The sequence below is a fragment of the Nannobrachium achirus genome (assembly GCF_963921795.1).
Source record: "Nannobrachium achirus genome assembly, chromosome: 11".
Taxonomy (NCBI): domain Eukaryota; kingdom Metazoa; phylum Chordata; class Actinopteri; order Myctophiformes; family Myctophidae; genus Nannobrachium; species Nannobrachium achirus.
The window spans coordinates 12,226,779-12,244,068 of record NC_137820.1 but is presented as its reverse complement, the minus strand read 5'-3'; the positions used below and the strand labels follow the sequence as shown (position 1 = coordinate 12,244,068).

The 17,290-nt window shown below is 40.1% G+C and overlaps 1 protein-coding gene across 1 annotated transcript in view; it reads right to left on the bottom strand.

Moving 5' to 3' along the window:
* Positions 1-281: 281 nt before the first annotated feature.
* The window catches only part of LOC308294129 (aminopeptidase N-like), a gene marked incomplete at both ends in the record, with an annotated part of 38,792 nt that continues 21,783 nt past the window's right edge, over positions 282-17,290 (bottom strand). The window contains 9 exons of the mRNA XM_080736854.1: positions 282-422; positions 6,431-6,497; positions 8,872-9,027; positions 10,584-10,691; positions 10,930-11,018; positions 13,679-13,826; positions 14,327-14,382; positions 15,388-15,521; positions 17,171-17,250. Coding sequence (XP_080592980.1) covers positions 282-422; positions 6,431-6,497; positions 8,872-9,027; positions 10,584-10,691; positions 10,930-11,018; positions 13,679-13,826; positions 14,327-14,382; positions 15,388-15,521; positions 17,171-17,250 — 979 coding nt within the window. The remainder of the gene's footprint in view (positions 423-6,430; positions 6,498-8,871; positions 9,028-10,583; positions 10,692-10,929; positions 11,019-13,678; positions 13,827-14,326; positions 14,383-15,387; positions 15,522-17,170; positions 17,251-17,290) is intronic.

Sequence of the window (17,290 nt, the reverse complement as noted above, 5' to 3'; positions counted from 1 at the left end):
AAACAGGCTCCCTAAAACATGTAGAAACAGGCAGTCCAGGGAAATCGTTTAAGGAACTGTTATATGCTATATGTAAATCTGATTCTGGGTGGATTCTTGAAGAAGATGCGTGTTCTTGTTAGATTTCATTTGTTTCTGTAGCAGCCAGCGCATAATTGTATAATGCAAAATTCTGTTTAAAGCCACTCATTTGCTTCATCAGTGCCTTAATTTCATAGCGTTGAGTCTCCTGAGATTTTATATTTGGCCAAAGTCAATTCCAGAAGGTACTCTTCTTTCTTCTACGAGGCGACTTCGTTTCTGAACCATTCCAGGACCGTCTGCTTGTTCTCCTTGACCCACAGGATGTTGTCCTGTGTTCGTTCGATGGAGTTGTCAATCCTGCTGTCTGTGAGATTAGCTTCCATCTGGAACTGCTTCAGCTGCAGGGACAAATACACACTACCTGTGTTAAGCCATTTAGGCAAATCTGTGTCACTTTAGATTTGAACCACTTTAAAGGGGAAGACCACCCATTTTCAATATTGAAATATGTCATTAATATACCTTAGAGGAGTTGTGTGGATATAGAAAAAAAATCAAACCTCGGTTCGAAGTGGAGCGGTGAATCTGTGTGTGTGTGTGTGTGTGTGTGTGTGTGTGTGTGTGTGTGTGTGTGTGTGTGTGTGTTTGTGCCTGCACAACAGCGCCCCTCCTTTAACTTGTGTGGCCACTCAAGGTATTGCCAGGCTACAGACATACCCAGCCAGCCAGCCAGCCAGCCAGCCACATAGCCAGCCAGCCACAGACATACCTGTCTATTGGGAGCGCTTTCACCGCTCCAAAAGTTCCCCCCCTTCTGTGTTGCCTAGAACTGGAGGATTGATTTTGGGGTTTGTATTGTAAAGTACAATGTGTGATGTCATCAAGTTGTACTTTACAATACAAACCCCAAAATCAATCCTCCAGTTCTAGGCAACACAGAAGGGGGGGAACTTTTTTTCTATTTCCACACAACTCCTCTAAGGTATATTAATGACACAGTTCAATATTGAAAATGGGTGGTCTTCCCCTTTAACCATTATTTTATGCTTTGATTATTATTAGGGCTAGGACTTTAACTGATTAATTGCGATTAATTAATTACAGAAAATTATCATGAATTAAAAAATGTACGCATTTTACTTTACTTTTTTACTTTACTTGCACCACAGAACCTTCAGTTTGGGCATAACGATCATAGCAATGCACCAACCAAGAAGAGTCAACAAACGCAAAGGGAGAAGTAGCCGATCAGAGCGCTTTGCTTGGCCCAGTGGATGCGAAATTTAGATAAAAAAGATAAAAAAGTTTTACTTGAAAAAAATGCTTCTCGGGTCAAATATTATGCGATTAATTGCGATTAATTAATTACAAAGTCTGTAATTAATTTGATTAATTTTTGTAATCGCATCCCAGCCCTAATTATTATATTACTATTAAAAAATTGCAGATATACAAACTCACTTCTAAATCAGTGGTTCTCAAACATTTGGCTTTTAAAAAGATATATTCCAAGACTTCCAAGAAAAAAATACAAGCTCACAGCATGGCGAGTGCCGTGCTGTGAGCTTGTATATCTGCTGTTTTTCAATAGTTAAGGCAATAAATAATTCTAGGTTTTAAATGGCTTAACTCATTAAGACCTGAGGCCGATTCTAAAAATCTTCTAAATCCTAACAGTTTCCTGGAAAATCTTATATCGTCATATCAGCGCGGTGCTCAAACCTTTTCATCTCAAAATATATTTAGGAAACCCCATAAGCAAAGATGGAATTAAAATGGAAGGCTTAGCTAATGTTCATTCCTTGCCTCTTTCTCTTACATGAGGAACGTGTGAGATAGAAGGGACTTAATTTTATGTCAGTGCAAATTTATAATATAAGTCAGATATTATATATAATTACCTCATTAAGTTCAAATTCTGTAGAAAATCTTTTTGATATCCTGTCAACCAGGCAGCTAAGGCATCTCTCCTCTCCACTGGAACGAAAGCAATGACAAGTTAATCATACTTTATATATTTCAGTCTCAAATCCAGATAATTTGATTCTCATTAATTCATTATAAGTAGGCTAAAATAACAAAACAATCTAACAGTACTGCATAATGTTTTCATTACACAATTACGCAGTTTTCTGCTCATGACAATGAATGGAATGAATTAATAATGACTTCATATTACTGGAAAAGAACACAGTGTAATGTTACAGCATTTATGCAGCTTTCAAACATAAGAATTATGATCATGGGATGTGTGTATTTGTACTGTATAATGTACATGTGCATCACAACAGATGTCCTTTATGTCAGAAGTTCTTTTATATCAAAGAACAGCATAAATAACTAGAAGCAGTGCTCTTCCGAGCATAGGTCTCCGCCAGGTCAGGTATGTTATTGTGGCCTCCTGGTATAATTGCGACCGAAGGTATGTTTTGACATAACATAACTATCATGAAGGGGTCTCCATATATAAGTAACTGGTCCCATATACATCACTGGCCAGATGGCCAAGAATTGGCGCGACCTTTGGCGCGAATGCTACGGGTGAATTTCTTTCTTTTATTAAATAACAAGTGATAAGCACCCAGTGGATCGATAGACCTTTGGACCTGATAATGCTGTCTAGATTTTCCTAAGTCGCGACTTATACTGTAATTTGTATGGCTGCCAGTAGCCAATTCAAGTAATCTGATTAGGATTCTGCTGTTTCATGACTCCACGGAATTAACAGGGAGGCTTTTCCTGTAAATCCTGTTTAATTTTTCATTCAATTATTCATTCATAATTAACCTTTAAGAGGATGGTGAGAAATTAAAGTATTTCCCTCTCACTTTCCCCTTGACATCCAAACAACAAATTGTATCATATCATGTTTTCCCCAGCAAAGACTACAGTGGAATGCATAGAAATAAAGTATGTAGCTACAATAAATATTGAATATTGTTTTGGCTGTCTAATGGTTACTGTACTACGTATAGACCCGACAGACTAGATCAGTAGCACGCAGTACATAGGCCACAAGCCTAATGATTTGGACAATAATCAGTGTAGAGAGTGGGATAGCTGAAAACCTGCACACTTATGTTATTTGTCTAAATCAGGGGTCTTCAACGTTTTCAGGCCAACGACCCCTGAGAGAGAGATTAAGCAGGGAACCCCACAACCTTTTCATAGATTCCATATACAGTGTAGAAGCTTCATCGTTTGACAGCACAATCATCAGTGTATTTCGGATTCATGTCAATTTGTTTTCAGATATTTAACCACTTGAGCCGTCATATACCTAATAAACTTGACCCTTTACTCAGTACTTTGTCTGCTCTTTTCCCCCTCTACACCAAACCTGTTTGCCGAAAATAGCCGATCTACAATCTCTCAATCTCTTGTGAGCTTGTAGATCTGCTATTTTTGGCTACAACTCTCAGAATATGGCACTAGGTATCAAGTTGTTAATATAAAAAGGATTGGAAGATTTGGAGGACCCCCTGTAGTAACTCTGAGGACCCCCTAGGGGTCCCGGACCCCCTGTTGAAGACCACTGGTCTAAATGTTCATAGTGGTCCGGACTTGGTGAACAGTGGTTGGTATCTACTGAACTAGTCTCTCAAGCCAGACAACTATTCCACACTCTAACCTGACGCGGACAGTTTAGTGTAGGCAGATGGGCGGGCACGGCGAGTCTCTACGCAAGTCTCCGACCAATAGCATGTGTTCTCCTCCCCCCAACCCCCTCTGCTCCTCTGCTCCTCTGCTCAGTGCAGAGAACGCTGCTGCGCCATGACGTCAACGAATTTGGTGCAACGCTCTCTGCACTCTGATTGGTTAGGGAAATTCTACACTTCCTACAACAGTGATCAAAACGCAATCGCCCAGGCTTCTTTTTCTTCCGATCGCCAAAAGAAGCCTGGGTTTCCGAGGCTAACTATTCCACAATCTCTCTAACTATCTATGCCAAACGGTCATCTTTCATTATTTCCATTCAAAAAATATATATTTTAAAATATCTTTAAAATATAATTTTGAATTTCCATTTCTGCTAAGCAGCAACCTAGATATGCTTTGACTAATTTGAGAAAAAAAGAGAGAACAGTAAGTAATTTACATGACTGCAAAAACGAAACGGAAGTGGGAAGAAGGCGGTTATCCGCTTTGCAGCGTTGAACTGCTTTAGCGCTTCTGATGTACGGCAGAAAACTGTGTGAGCCAACCATAGAGTATGGAGCCAACAGTGTCTCGAGAGACTACTACTGAACAACAAACCTGATATTACCCTCTGTCTGAGGAGTTCTCCCTCCAACAATTACAACAAAAAGACAAATATAAACAGCCTAACTAACTATGACTGAAAACCTCAACAAACACCATTCACGAGATAAAGAAAGGATTACAGCAACCATAATAATTGTCTTCAAGCCTAAATAAATGTAACCTCTTTGAACCCGAGCTGTTCCCAGACAGGTCACGTACTGTAAGTCTGGAATGAGACAGCCTAAAATGCAGTACTACCACTGCCATGAATCAGCTACACAGTTATGACTATTGGTTTGTGGGTCATAAGGCGTTCTGTATGAAGAACATCTTAGAGTGATAATTTATCAAGCTTAAACTGACTTTTTGTGTCACCATTGTGTGAGAAACATGAGGCTACTCTGGCGCACAGTTATATGCTATGTCCTAAAATTCGGAACTATTGGAATTTGGACCAATGTTTTTAATACTATCTCTGCAATATTCTTACTGCAAATGACCCCATTCCCCCAAACCATCATCTTTAATGATTCTGCGACCATGAGTGGTCGCCCCATGGCCCACAGATATTTTTTAACAATCCCTACTATCCTACTATACAGTATATCATATCCTATCCCATCATATCCTGCTATATATTAAGGAAAGCTCTGTCTTAACACGTTTGTCTCCTCATTGGGTTGAGCAATTGATCTGAACTTGAACACAGGGATTGACCATTATCTTAGGAAGACAGCCACGAACACCACAGGCTCTGTTTTCACGGTTACGGTCCCAGCCGGTGTGTGGAGTTACTGTAGCTATGGGACTCCACAGTACACACATTCACTCCCTGCCACACAGACAAGACAGACACGTCCGCAGTAGTGGCAGCGCTGCAGTTATAAAGGACTTTGATTTTGAAGCTGTGTCCAAACAGTGTGTTTTATGAATGAAGGAGAGCTTTGGATATCATGTCCATTGCGCTTGCACAGAGCGTTTATTCACAAGCTCAATTTTTGCATGAACACCATGTTATTTGCATAAATAGCAAGCTTAGCTGCCTGAAACAATGTAAGCATGGACTTCTCGTTCTCGGTTGTGGTTACAACATACGACTCAGCGTAAATGACCGGGTTGTTACACACAGTCATGATCAAATGAGCAGCCTCCTCTCCTAAAGTATGACTAAGCATATACTGTGTGTACACGGCGCATAACCCAAAGTCAGCAAATACATTAAGTGCTCACATCCTGGGTATGGACTAGTGATACCGATCTGTGATTCCCTACTGGGTGACAACAGAAACATTTATTAGACAGGCATTCTCATTGGAATGCATTACCCAGGTGTCCCGCTGTGACCAGATTTGGCAAGAACAGTCTTGCACAATAAAGAGCGTGAGCGACAATTTTTTGTGTGGATTTCATGCATAAGGCAGCCTTTCCAGTGAGCTGACAATGCACAACACGAGCACCCTGACTCAGTTTGACCAAATCTTAATTTGTATCATTGGTAACACCAGTGAAAGAATAACATTATATAACTATTTATGTCAATATGGCTGCTGTTAAAGAGGTCTGTAGCATCTTAACACATCTGGTGCCAACCCCGAGTTTCCCGAGTTTGTATTGATACCAACGCTGTGCCAACCCCGAGTTTCCCGAGTTTGGGCCGTTTTTGAAAAAAAAAATATATATATTTTTTTTTTCAAAATTCTTTTTTTCAAAAAAATTTTTTGGACCTCCAGAAATGTATTAGGCATGATCGCGATCGCGAAATTGCATGTTTAACCCCCATACCAACCCATTCTTTCAAACATGGCAGCCATGTTTGTTTACATCTGTAGAAAACATAATGGCCCATAAATCATGAATGCCTGAACGGATTTCCAAGTGGATTTTTTTGTTTGAAAGCTGTGAACAGCATCTACACACGTGGTGCATCATCTAGGCATGGGCGTGCACTTTTTACACAATTGCACAATTACATGGAAGTCTATGGTAACCATGGCAACGCGAGACATTGAAGAGAAAAAATCATTGCAACATAAGTGTTAATGTTACCATTGAGAAGAGCCGTTGTATAAACAAGAATAATGGTAACCTACTCAGCTATTTCAGAGTGGTGAGCTTTGACAAAGTTCCAAGCCAGGGCCTGTCCTGCCACATTCGCAGCTACTCTTTGGATGGCTTCACTTGCATCCATCTTCTTCATCTTCTCAGGGTCCAAAGAGTACTCCAGGAATCTGTAAGTCAGAGTCACAGGACTGACATGATGGTGACTTAAGGTTAGTGGCAGTAGGCCTAATGTTGATTCAAAGAGTATGTCAACTTGATCATGAAAATCGATATCAGCCATGGTTGATATCGATGCAGTAACATTATCACTCTCCACCCTGGCTTCCCACCCCTGAACACGAGCCAATTGTATTCGTATATAATAATAATAATAAATAATAATACAACTTGGTATAGCACCTTTCATGACATGAAATGCAACTCAAAGTGCTTTACAGAGTGGTGGACAGTTAGGCTACTTTATCACCGAGTGCCTTAGCCCGTAATTTTCTCTATGATGATTTTTTACTAAATGCTATTTACCCTGGTTACTCCAATCAACAACAACAATGACAAAACATCATTGCCACCTCAATATCTGATTAAACAGCCATAGACAAAAAAAATCAAAGCATTTCCCTGCAAACTTTATTGCTACCTGCACCCCAGACGGTTTAGGTCAGTGCTTCTCAAACTTTTTCAAGTCAAGCACCCCCAAATTGATATGTACTTGGGCCTCCATCTGATAATACTTTGTGCCAGGGACAAATAGAGAATATTTGTGTTAAAAGAAAAGACATTTGTAAATTTCCACAACATTTTCAATATCTTTTTCATAAACTCTCAAAAATAGCAGATGTAAAAGCCCCCCCCCCCCCCCCCCCCCCCCCCCCCACACACACACACACACACACACACACACACACACACACACACACACACACACACACACATTTGAAATGTTTATTACAAAGGTCATAAACAACTAGAAGCAGTGCTCTTCCGAGCACAGGTCTCCAGTCCCCACCAGGCCAGGCGTCCTGGTGGTGCTACTGTATAATTGGCCAATGTAAAAAGGGTGGCATATGTTCTTCACCTTAGACCTTTCATGGCAATCGGACGCTGCATGCATGATTTGAAGCATTGTGTTCCAAAAATGTGTTTTGCTAAAGTCTACCTGCTGGTGGCGCTATAACAGGCCAATGTGAAAAGGGTAGCATTTGTTCCTTGATCTAGTGGGAATATGTGTGGCAAATTTCACGGTAATCGCAAGCTGCATTGATGATTTGAGGCATTTTGTTCAAAAACTGAGCAATCCTGCAAGCTTTGGAAGCCAATATTAGCCAATCAGGATGGAATATGAAATATCAGACGGATCGGACTTGATCACATGACTATAATAGAGATACTGTGTACCGATTTGCGTGATCTTTGGATAAAATCTCAAGGAGTAATATCAAAAAATGTGTTTTACATAAGTCAGCCCAAAGGTGGCGCTATAAAAGGCTGATGTGAAAAATGCAGGGCAAAGGTTTATCCTTAGCCTCTAGGGAGTGCGCTTACAAAGTTTGAAACTGATCGGTGGAGTTATAGGTAAAACCACAAATCGGCCTGTTATAGCGCCACCATGAGGCTGATTTCAAAAATGTGAAGTGGCATTTCTTCCTCGACCTAGTGGGAATGTGTGTGCGCGATTTCATGATAATTGCACTTTGCGTTTGGGATTTGAGGCATTTTGTTCAAAACGGCTCAATCCTACAAACTTTGGAAGCCAATCTTAGCCAATCAGGATGGAATATGCAAAATCGGACAGATCCGTATCGATCACATGACTGTCGAGATACTGCCTACCGATTTGTAGGATTTTTGGACAAAATCTGTAAGAGTAGTCCACAGAAATGTGTTTTGCGAACATCGGCCACTAGGTGGCGCTAGAAAGGGCCCATTTGAAAAATGTAGGGCAGAGGTTCTAGATTGGCATCCAGGAAATGTGTGTGCTCACTTTGGCAGCGACCGGGCCAACGGCGACTGAGATTAGGTGCACACAAACTGCGAGGACGCACAGACGCACGCACGCACGGACGCACGGACACACGGACGGACGAAGGGGAAAACATACTCTCCCCCATGCCTTCGGCTGGTGGATACAATGACAGTGCAGTCAGATATGAAAGAACAGCCAGTTACAAAGAGCCTGGACGGCTAATCATTGTTACATTCAATACTTGTCAGACAGCGGACATAAGTCATGGGTAGAGGAAGCAACGCCTCCTCCAAATTGAGCAATGGCTGACACTGAGCAATACCTTGATAACTGTTTGGCCCTCCTTTTGGAGAGGCCTGCCAAAGCCACACACACACACACACACACACACACACACACACACACACACACACACACACACACACACACACACACACACACACACACACACACACACACACACACACACACACACACACACAAACAAACAATCCAGTTGGTTACATCTGTACAGCCTGTAAGTTTCAACTTAAGTGATGAACGGACGCGGTTTTGTAACGGTCAATGATCTCTCTCACCTGCTCAGTAGCCAGACCTTCCTGGTACAGGCGAGAGCGGGGAAGTACTTGAACTCAGTGGTGTTCTGGAACAGCTTCCAGAGAAACTCCCATTCCTCCTCCCCGCCTGCAGCCACGGCCTGGCAGTAGATGGTTAACCGCAGGTTGGGGTGGATTCTGAGACATGCATACACATACTGTCATGCACATCATGGGCATGAACTCACAAATACATACATAAACATGCAGAATGCAGGCACACATGCATGCACAGCACATAGACAAGAGTGTGCACTGTGCACGTACAATACACATATTCACTTTATCTTGCAGCACACGGGACACAGTACACACCAATATTTTTTAACGATTTTCCAATGTCTAAGAAACCTAGGATTAGATATGCAACTCCCCAAAGATAAAGGATGACTTTGCCAAGACTTAAGGAATATTTCAATGCCACTCAAATGAGTGTTCTGACATGCTGGTGCAATGCAGAATATGTTGCAAGATGGAAGGATATTGAAATACATTTTGAAGGATTCCAGGTGTATAATGTAACGGCAAATAAGGAGTTATTTAAGCCCTGGGTCCAATCGCTACATTTACAACTGAAATGATAATCTAGTGCTTAAACAATGTAAATTGGAAAGAGAAAAAAAAAATCTTAGTTGGGTGGCGTATGATCCCGGTTTCAAACTGGGAATCTATGATCGAATTGTTTTAAACAATGGACACCAAAGGGCAATACAGCAGTATGTACAATGGATGAGAATGGGGAGATGCAGACTTGCAGAGCTTTGAAAACCTAAAGGAAAAATATGATCTGGGGAAGCATGATTTCTTTTGATACTTACAGGTGAGGGACTATTATGAGAAAGAGATAAAAACAGATTCAGGGTATGAGGTTATGTATTAAGGTTAGATGGCCTGTACAGAAACTAAAGCGATATTCCACTTTAAAAAAAACTTGGTCATTTTATCGTCTAATCGGGCTTTTCGGAACACCCTGAACACTTTTTAATTTGCTTCATTCAGTATTTAGATATTTGTTGTACATGTTACCAGGCCCTCCTCCTCCAGGACCTTTCCCCATACACACCCATTGTAAAACTGTTCAGGGTGTTCCCAAAAGCCTGATTAGACGATAAAATGACCAAAGGTTATTTTGAAAGTGGAATATCCCTTTAAAATGTATATTTAAGAGAAGTGGGGAAAGTGGACTGGTACAAATTATGCAGTATTTAAAACGCAGTAAACAGCCACTAGCTCTAGAACATGGAGTGAATTATGTTGGAAGAATATTGTTAGATTTTTCAGCTGTGCTCCTGGAAGGAGCTAAGCTCCAACATCTGGCTTTGTCTGGGCTTTGAAGCGTGGCCTACATCTGGCCTACATCATGGCACAAATCGCTCAAAGTTTGTTGTACGCCCAGGCTCACATTGGCCATGCTTCGCAGGATGTTTAATGAAATAGCCTATGCTATGTATGATCACATAATTTGGTGTATAGCCATTCTATTTTAAGAATGCATAATAACATAAGCTTGAACGAATACTGAGATGGAGAGTATTTTGGAGAAAAGAAAAGTGCTACATACACAAATTAAGGAAGGGGGTGTGCGCAAGAGATAGAAATGAGTTAATTCACCATATCCAGGTTACATAGCAAATACACACCACAATTACACTTAAATAATAACATATTGTATGCTTCTCAAGTGGGGTTCATACCTATCGATGGAAGTGGTCATCCAATTCTTAAACATGAATGTGGCCATTTCCACGCATTCAGGCAGTTCATTGCTGCATGCTATTTGAACAGCGAGCATCTGGAGGTGCCTGGGAAGAAATCAGATCATTCTATAATACCGGTTGAAAAGTATCTATAGGCCAAATGATCCGATTATAAAAATGTAAAAAACTGTAAAAAAAGATAATAATAGGGAAAATAGCCGATCTACATGCCAATCTACAATCTAGTCACCGAGTGGCACTAGGTTGAAAAATGGGATAAAGGTTTTAGGAGAAAGAAATACAATCTATTTAAATTGTTTGCAACAACAGAGGGCCAGCTTACTGTTTTGAGAGGTCAAGAGGGACAGAGGAGTTCTCTGTGTAATTCTGGAAGTGGCTGTACAGGCCTTTAACCTGCTTCCGTAGATAGGCCTGTAGAAAGAAACTGCTACACATCAATGTATGTGAACCCTTTGATGGTTTTCTCAACCAAATGGTAGAGCACAATTTAAGTCCATATTTCTCATTGAAAACAATGGTGAAATGAGCTCAACCTCATTCAGCCATCTCTACCATTTGGTTGAGGTGCTTGATGGCCAATAATATCCACCTGAGGGTGCAGTGACTTCACACACCATGCTTTCCAAGTCTTGTGACACAGAGGAAATCTGACACAAGAAAAACACTCCTGACAGATGAGCTCTCTCCTGCAGGAATTTCAAAGCTAGGATGATTCTTTTTACATATTATGATCTCAGAGATGTTACTGAACATGCATATGTAACAAAGTGCAATAAAAATAAATGTAATAATGGTCAAATAATTTTTTGAAAACATGCTTTACCAAACGGTAGATGTGTCCGTTGATGGTAAAGGTAGTGCAAGTAAAACTAAAGTATTAAAAACATACTATTTACTATGAATAATTACAACTTCTACTAATTCATTGTTGTTATTATGATACATTGAATGTTTTTTCATTATAATATATCCTGAAATAGTTCTATAAGTAAGATTTTATTCTTGTTTAAAAAATATGCTCTACCAAACGTTTGAGATGTCTGTTAGTAGTAAAAGAGTAGTGTCCATCAACATACACAGTACACCTGTTCACCTATTCAACCCTAATTATCAAAGTTCAACATATTATCTAAAGTTCATCATCTGATATTTGTTTTGTCACTAATATGTCAAGACAATGAAACAATATTTTAGAATTTGCCATTATCCAATCTTCAGATATATGCCCCCAAAAATACATGGAAATTAGGCATTTTTGCATATTTAAAAATAAAGTTTCAGAAAACTTGTAATACATTTTTTGTTTGTTTTAATGTGCGTAATCAACCTGAGAAGTTTCAATCAGTTAAAGTTTTTTCTATCAAATGCACCCTTAACATTAACATACATCTCTACTGTTTGGTAGAGGCTTATATTTTAAAAACTGGTGGGTGTATTGTAAAAGAAAAAAACAATTGATCGTTGTTATTAATGCCTAAAGGGAATAGAAAATGCAAAGAAATATTTTTTTGACAGCTTCTTTCTTGGTGCGACCTTCAAAGGGTTTTTAATGATTTGGCCAGTGAGGTAAAACAACTGGGGAAACGGGGGACTATATGTGGTCATGTATTTGTAGACATCCTGCTTCATAAGGATGACATTATTTTACTTTCAGAAAATGATGTCAAAACAAAAAATGTTGATTTGTGTTAATGAATGGTGTAAGACGGAAAAAAAGAAAACACAAGTAATACACTTTAGAAATCAAATCCAGGTACAGAATGAAGTAGTTTCAGGTTTTGTGCAGGTTTTGTGCTGGTGACAAACAACTAGAGTTTACATATCAGCAGTACCTTATTTTTGCCCTAGCAGATTCTGCAGGCAGGGCACTGGGTAAACTGTTACATCCCTATGTATTTCCTATTATTCTATTACTATTTTCTAGTTCATCTAAGTTATTATTATTAGTTTACTATTGTTCCCAATATTGGTTGGAGTCCATATACTCATACTAGTGTCAGTTTAGGTCTTGGCCTTGTGTTGGAGTGGGAGGAGACGAGACCTGAACTTGGAGGAGACCTGAGTGAGCTGAGCTTGATGGAGAGCTACACCCTGATTCCACCTGGTCCAATCACCTGCGGGGCCTCCCTACAAAAGCCTTGCCAGCCCAGAGCTCCTCGTCAGTTTGTTCCCTGCTGCCCATGGGGGAACATCCTGTCCAACATACATGACACTCACATGCTGCTGCTCTGGGAGCTACTTATAGTAGTTGCCCTCTGCTCTGTGTAGCTTTAGAAACTGTTTAGCTTATAGCATTCTTACCTTTGTGAGTCTTGAGAACTTTGGGAACTTTAGGACATTGTTTAAACCCACAAATAGGTTGTGGCCTTCAGTTAACACTTATAGCTACCACTGCCTGCTTTTTGTATTCGCTCCTGTTTTGGTTAGGTTAGAATAGTGTAGTTATGTTAGTTTAGTAATCTCCTGTAATTTTGATTTGGTCTAGTTTAGTTATTTAGTGGTTAATACATAAGATTAGGATTAGTTACTTTTGATTGTTTATTTTTGTTGCATGGTAGTTATATTTCGATTTATTGTTAATTGTTCCTTTTGTGTTATTCCATTCATTCATTATTTGTAAACTGTTCCTTAAAATACTCACCAAAAGGAAGGTATAAATAAAAATACTTCTTCCACCTACCCTTTGCCTTATTAATGTTGCATATCCTTATACCCCTAGAGCGGGGCATGTAACATAAACCCAAAACGTTCAACAGCAATTCTGACTGAAAGAGCATTTTGGTGGAAGATACCTGTCTTATTATTTTACCTACTTTCTATTTTAATTTCATTTTTACAATCCCAAAATGAAGAATATTCTGATACCCATCCGGTCCATTACTCTTTTTAGTTTGGTGTCACAATGAAAAGAAAAAAAGGATTTCTGCTTTGCTTTGGTTTCTGACATCATGCAACATGTCACTACTCGAACTGGAATTTCCATATTGGAATAACTTGCTTTATATCCTTGTCCTCTAATCTGTGCGTATGCGTGCGTCCGTGCGTGCGTGTGTGTGTTTCATCACACATGCCTGAAAAGGTCCAAAGACTTCAGAGCGGTCAAACATGATGTTGAAATATCCGAGGTAATTCAATGCAGCATTCCATGGTAAGTACGCTGTCTCGTTACGAAGGTAGCGGGTAGCATTCAACGCCAGCGCTACATTCACCAGTTTGTTCCTGAAGAAAGCAGGGATTACATGTATTTTACTTTCCACATAATAGGGGTGCAACAAATAATTCAAAATAATTGATCTTCAATTAATCAATTGTTTCAAGTTCAACTTTCATACTTTTAAAGGTTACTGTTTACATTTTACATTTATTTCTATTCAACCTTTTATACTTGGTATAAATAAATGCTTAAAATGAATTGTTTTTATTATTTTAAAGGTACATCCTACTCAAATGCATTTCTTTTTATTTTTATTTTCAGTTGAAAATTAATTATTTCTGTCAAGTCACATGACAATGTTACTTATTTAACGCTGAATGATGAAATGAGGTTTTACATTAATTAAACCTAGGGAATAGTAGACTAATTCCAACCTACTAGATACTGTACATGAAAAATGCAGAAAATGCAGTGTATTGTGCGTAAAGTAAAGGTGTCATAATAAATGTATCAGCCAAGTGCACATGATAGGGCCTGGGAAAACAAAACAGTCAGTGGTCCATACTTTGCCAGAGTAATTGCATCACCAACAAGTTGTCCTCTGTTGATGGCTGGGATGACCTGCAAACAAAACAAACACTGACATTTACTGGAGTACAAGTACAGAAGTAGTGGTATCAAAATGTACTTAAAAGTACCAAAAGTAAAATTACTCAATATGCAGAATGTCCAATTCTTTCAAATGAATAAAGTCTTTTCAAAGTAGCAGATCTACAAGCTTGTAGATCAGCTATTTTCAAATGGCCGAAATGTATATAGGGCTAAAGTTGTTAATGTATGTTTTGTAATGCCGGTAATAATCCAAATCTACAAAGTAACTAGTAACTAGAGTTTTCAAATAAATGTAGTGGATATTTGGATCAGAGATGAAGTTTGGAATTACTCAAGTAATGTACAAATAACTAAAAGTTGTACTGTACAAAAGTACAGTACAGTACATAAGCACAATACATGTACTTAGTTACTTTACACCACTGCCTGTTGCCAAATTAATTTGAACAATACACACATGCACCTGTGAAAACAAAGCTTTTTATTTTTTTGCCTAACTTGGCTTCAAAAATAAGTTATGTGTTTATTGGCCATGATTTCCTAATGGTTGCAACAGAAACGCTGTTGTCCAACCGAATGTACTGTATACCATCTGTCAATGTCATGGCTGTTATCAACTGTAGGTGTGGATGAGACGTACCATTTGCTATAATTTAGTATTATAACTCTTTCTGAATACATGGCTCTGCTATATGAGTCTATGCGCCAATTTCTCCTATTCATCTAGTAGTTTAATCACTTGGCCCTTTTTCCAAGTGTAACTTGACATATTTTCACCCAATCCTTCCAACAAAACCATGAGTTCATGAGATAAAGTGTAACCTTTAACACTGTGGAAATCTCTTATTTAAAGAAAAACAGATTAAAAAACAACTCAGTTTTTCTGAAAGCTTTCAATTCCTGTCCTTAAGGCTTGTTCATCTACACAAAAATGTCCAGTGTAAATGTTTGTGTCAGTTTCACAGGTACAGTGGAGGCCGCTTTACAGTGTAGACATGATCCTATAGGACTTACACTCAGGTCACTCTCCAGTTGGGCCAAGAGCCGGTCCCAGTTTTCTGGGTTGTAGTTGACTTTGTAATATCCAGCACAATTGACATTGGCCAAAACCCACTCTCCATCGTTGGAGATGAATTCATCCTTCATCACTGCTCAGAAGACATAGGATGAGTCATAATACATAGAGTGCGTATATTGTGACTGCAAACTGTGAATACTATGTTCTGAGGATGTTACTTCATTTCTCTTGGTTTGTTCTTTCACCATTACTAATACTAGAATGGGTAAGGCTGAAAGTCAAATTTACAGTGCATTCTAACAGGGGGCGACAGCCTTGCCTGACTGCGAGCGCCAGACATCTCACACTACGTTCACTACGTTTCACTCCGGGAGAGTCTGAGATTACCAGGGCAGATTCTATTTCGGCGTTGGCGGGCTAAAGCCTATTGACGTCACACACACACACACACACACACACACACACACACACACACACACACACACACACACACACACACACACACACATACACACACACACACGCCGCGCGACGTCGACGTGGCGTGACATTGCAAAAATACGTTATTTCTCATAACATATTATATGTCTGCATGTTTACGTTAGTGCAAAATGGTATTAAAACGTGAGGAAACGGCACTATTTCATAGTTTATTAAAATAATACGAGTCAAGTCTGACTCCGCCATGACAGTTTTCACGGACCAATCAGAGTCCACTAGACTCTCACGTGGGCTAACCTCGCCTCACCAGGCTTTCCCCTGAGAGAAAGCCTGGTCTTCGTTTACTAAACGGGCCGTTTGATCCGGTCGGGAGCGGAAGAGCTCCTACGTTTTTCTGTAGTCCAAAACGGACTACACTTTGGCCGGAAACAACGACCGGAAACAGTTTCAACCCAGTTTAGCGCATGCGCAAGTAGTTAGCGCATGCGCAAGTACGGGTTAAAACTGTTTCCGGTCGTTGTTTCCGGCCAAAGTGTAGTCCGTTTTGGACTACAGAAAAACGTAGGAGCTCTTCCGCTCCCGACCGGATCAAAAGCCCGAAATTGGAAGCCAGCCCAGGCTACACGTGGGCAGAGGACACCAATCAGAGTCCACGAGCGAGTCTCACGTGAGCTCAAGAGCTCTGTTTGGAGGGGGCTGGGACCGGAGCGCAGGAGGGAGAAATCACCACGTGCCCCAAGCATACAACCCTGATTGGCCCATTCAAAGCGCCCGCTCTAAAGGCGCCTTCGAAATAGATTAAAATACGTGCAGCTTCAGTCCACACTACACACCACCCACCAGCAGGGGGGGTGATGTGCGGACTGAAGTGTCAGGCTAGCGACAGCCGGCCGTATTTTCTGGAAGTACGTTATTTGTCAATGGGAACTGGCAAATACTGGCGATAGCAGGCGATAGTGGAAAAGTGGGTGGAGGAACGTCGCCGAAAAACATTTTATCTTTTAAATGACATCGTCTGCGATAGCCAATCAAATTCATGTGTTGCTTTGTTTACCCAATGGAGGACATAATATACGGTAATGACGGCCACTAGGAGATTTGTATGGCCTAGAGTCACCGTCTGTTACCCGCTGTTAAAACGTAGGGTACGACAACTTCCCTTTTGTTATTTTTCTGGTCTTAACTTGAAGTTGAACTAGGACATTTAAGGAATCAAGTTGAGTGGCAGTACAGGACTGTAAAATACTTTATTTTGTATTTTTGATAAAACGTATCAAATAATTTGTTGTCAATCAGGGGGGAGGGTGGTGGAGCAGAACACTGATAGGCATATCTTACCTGTGTCGCTGGTGACCAGCATGACCAGAGAAGGTTCAGATGTCTGTGACTTGACTCTAATTGGGACGTGCCACACAACACTAAACAGGACAAAGTACACAAATCAATGAAGTATAAAAG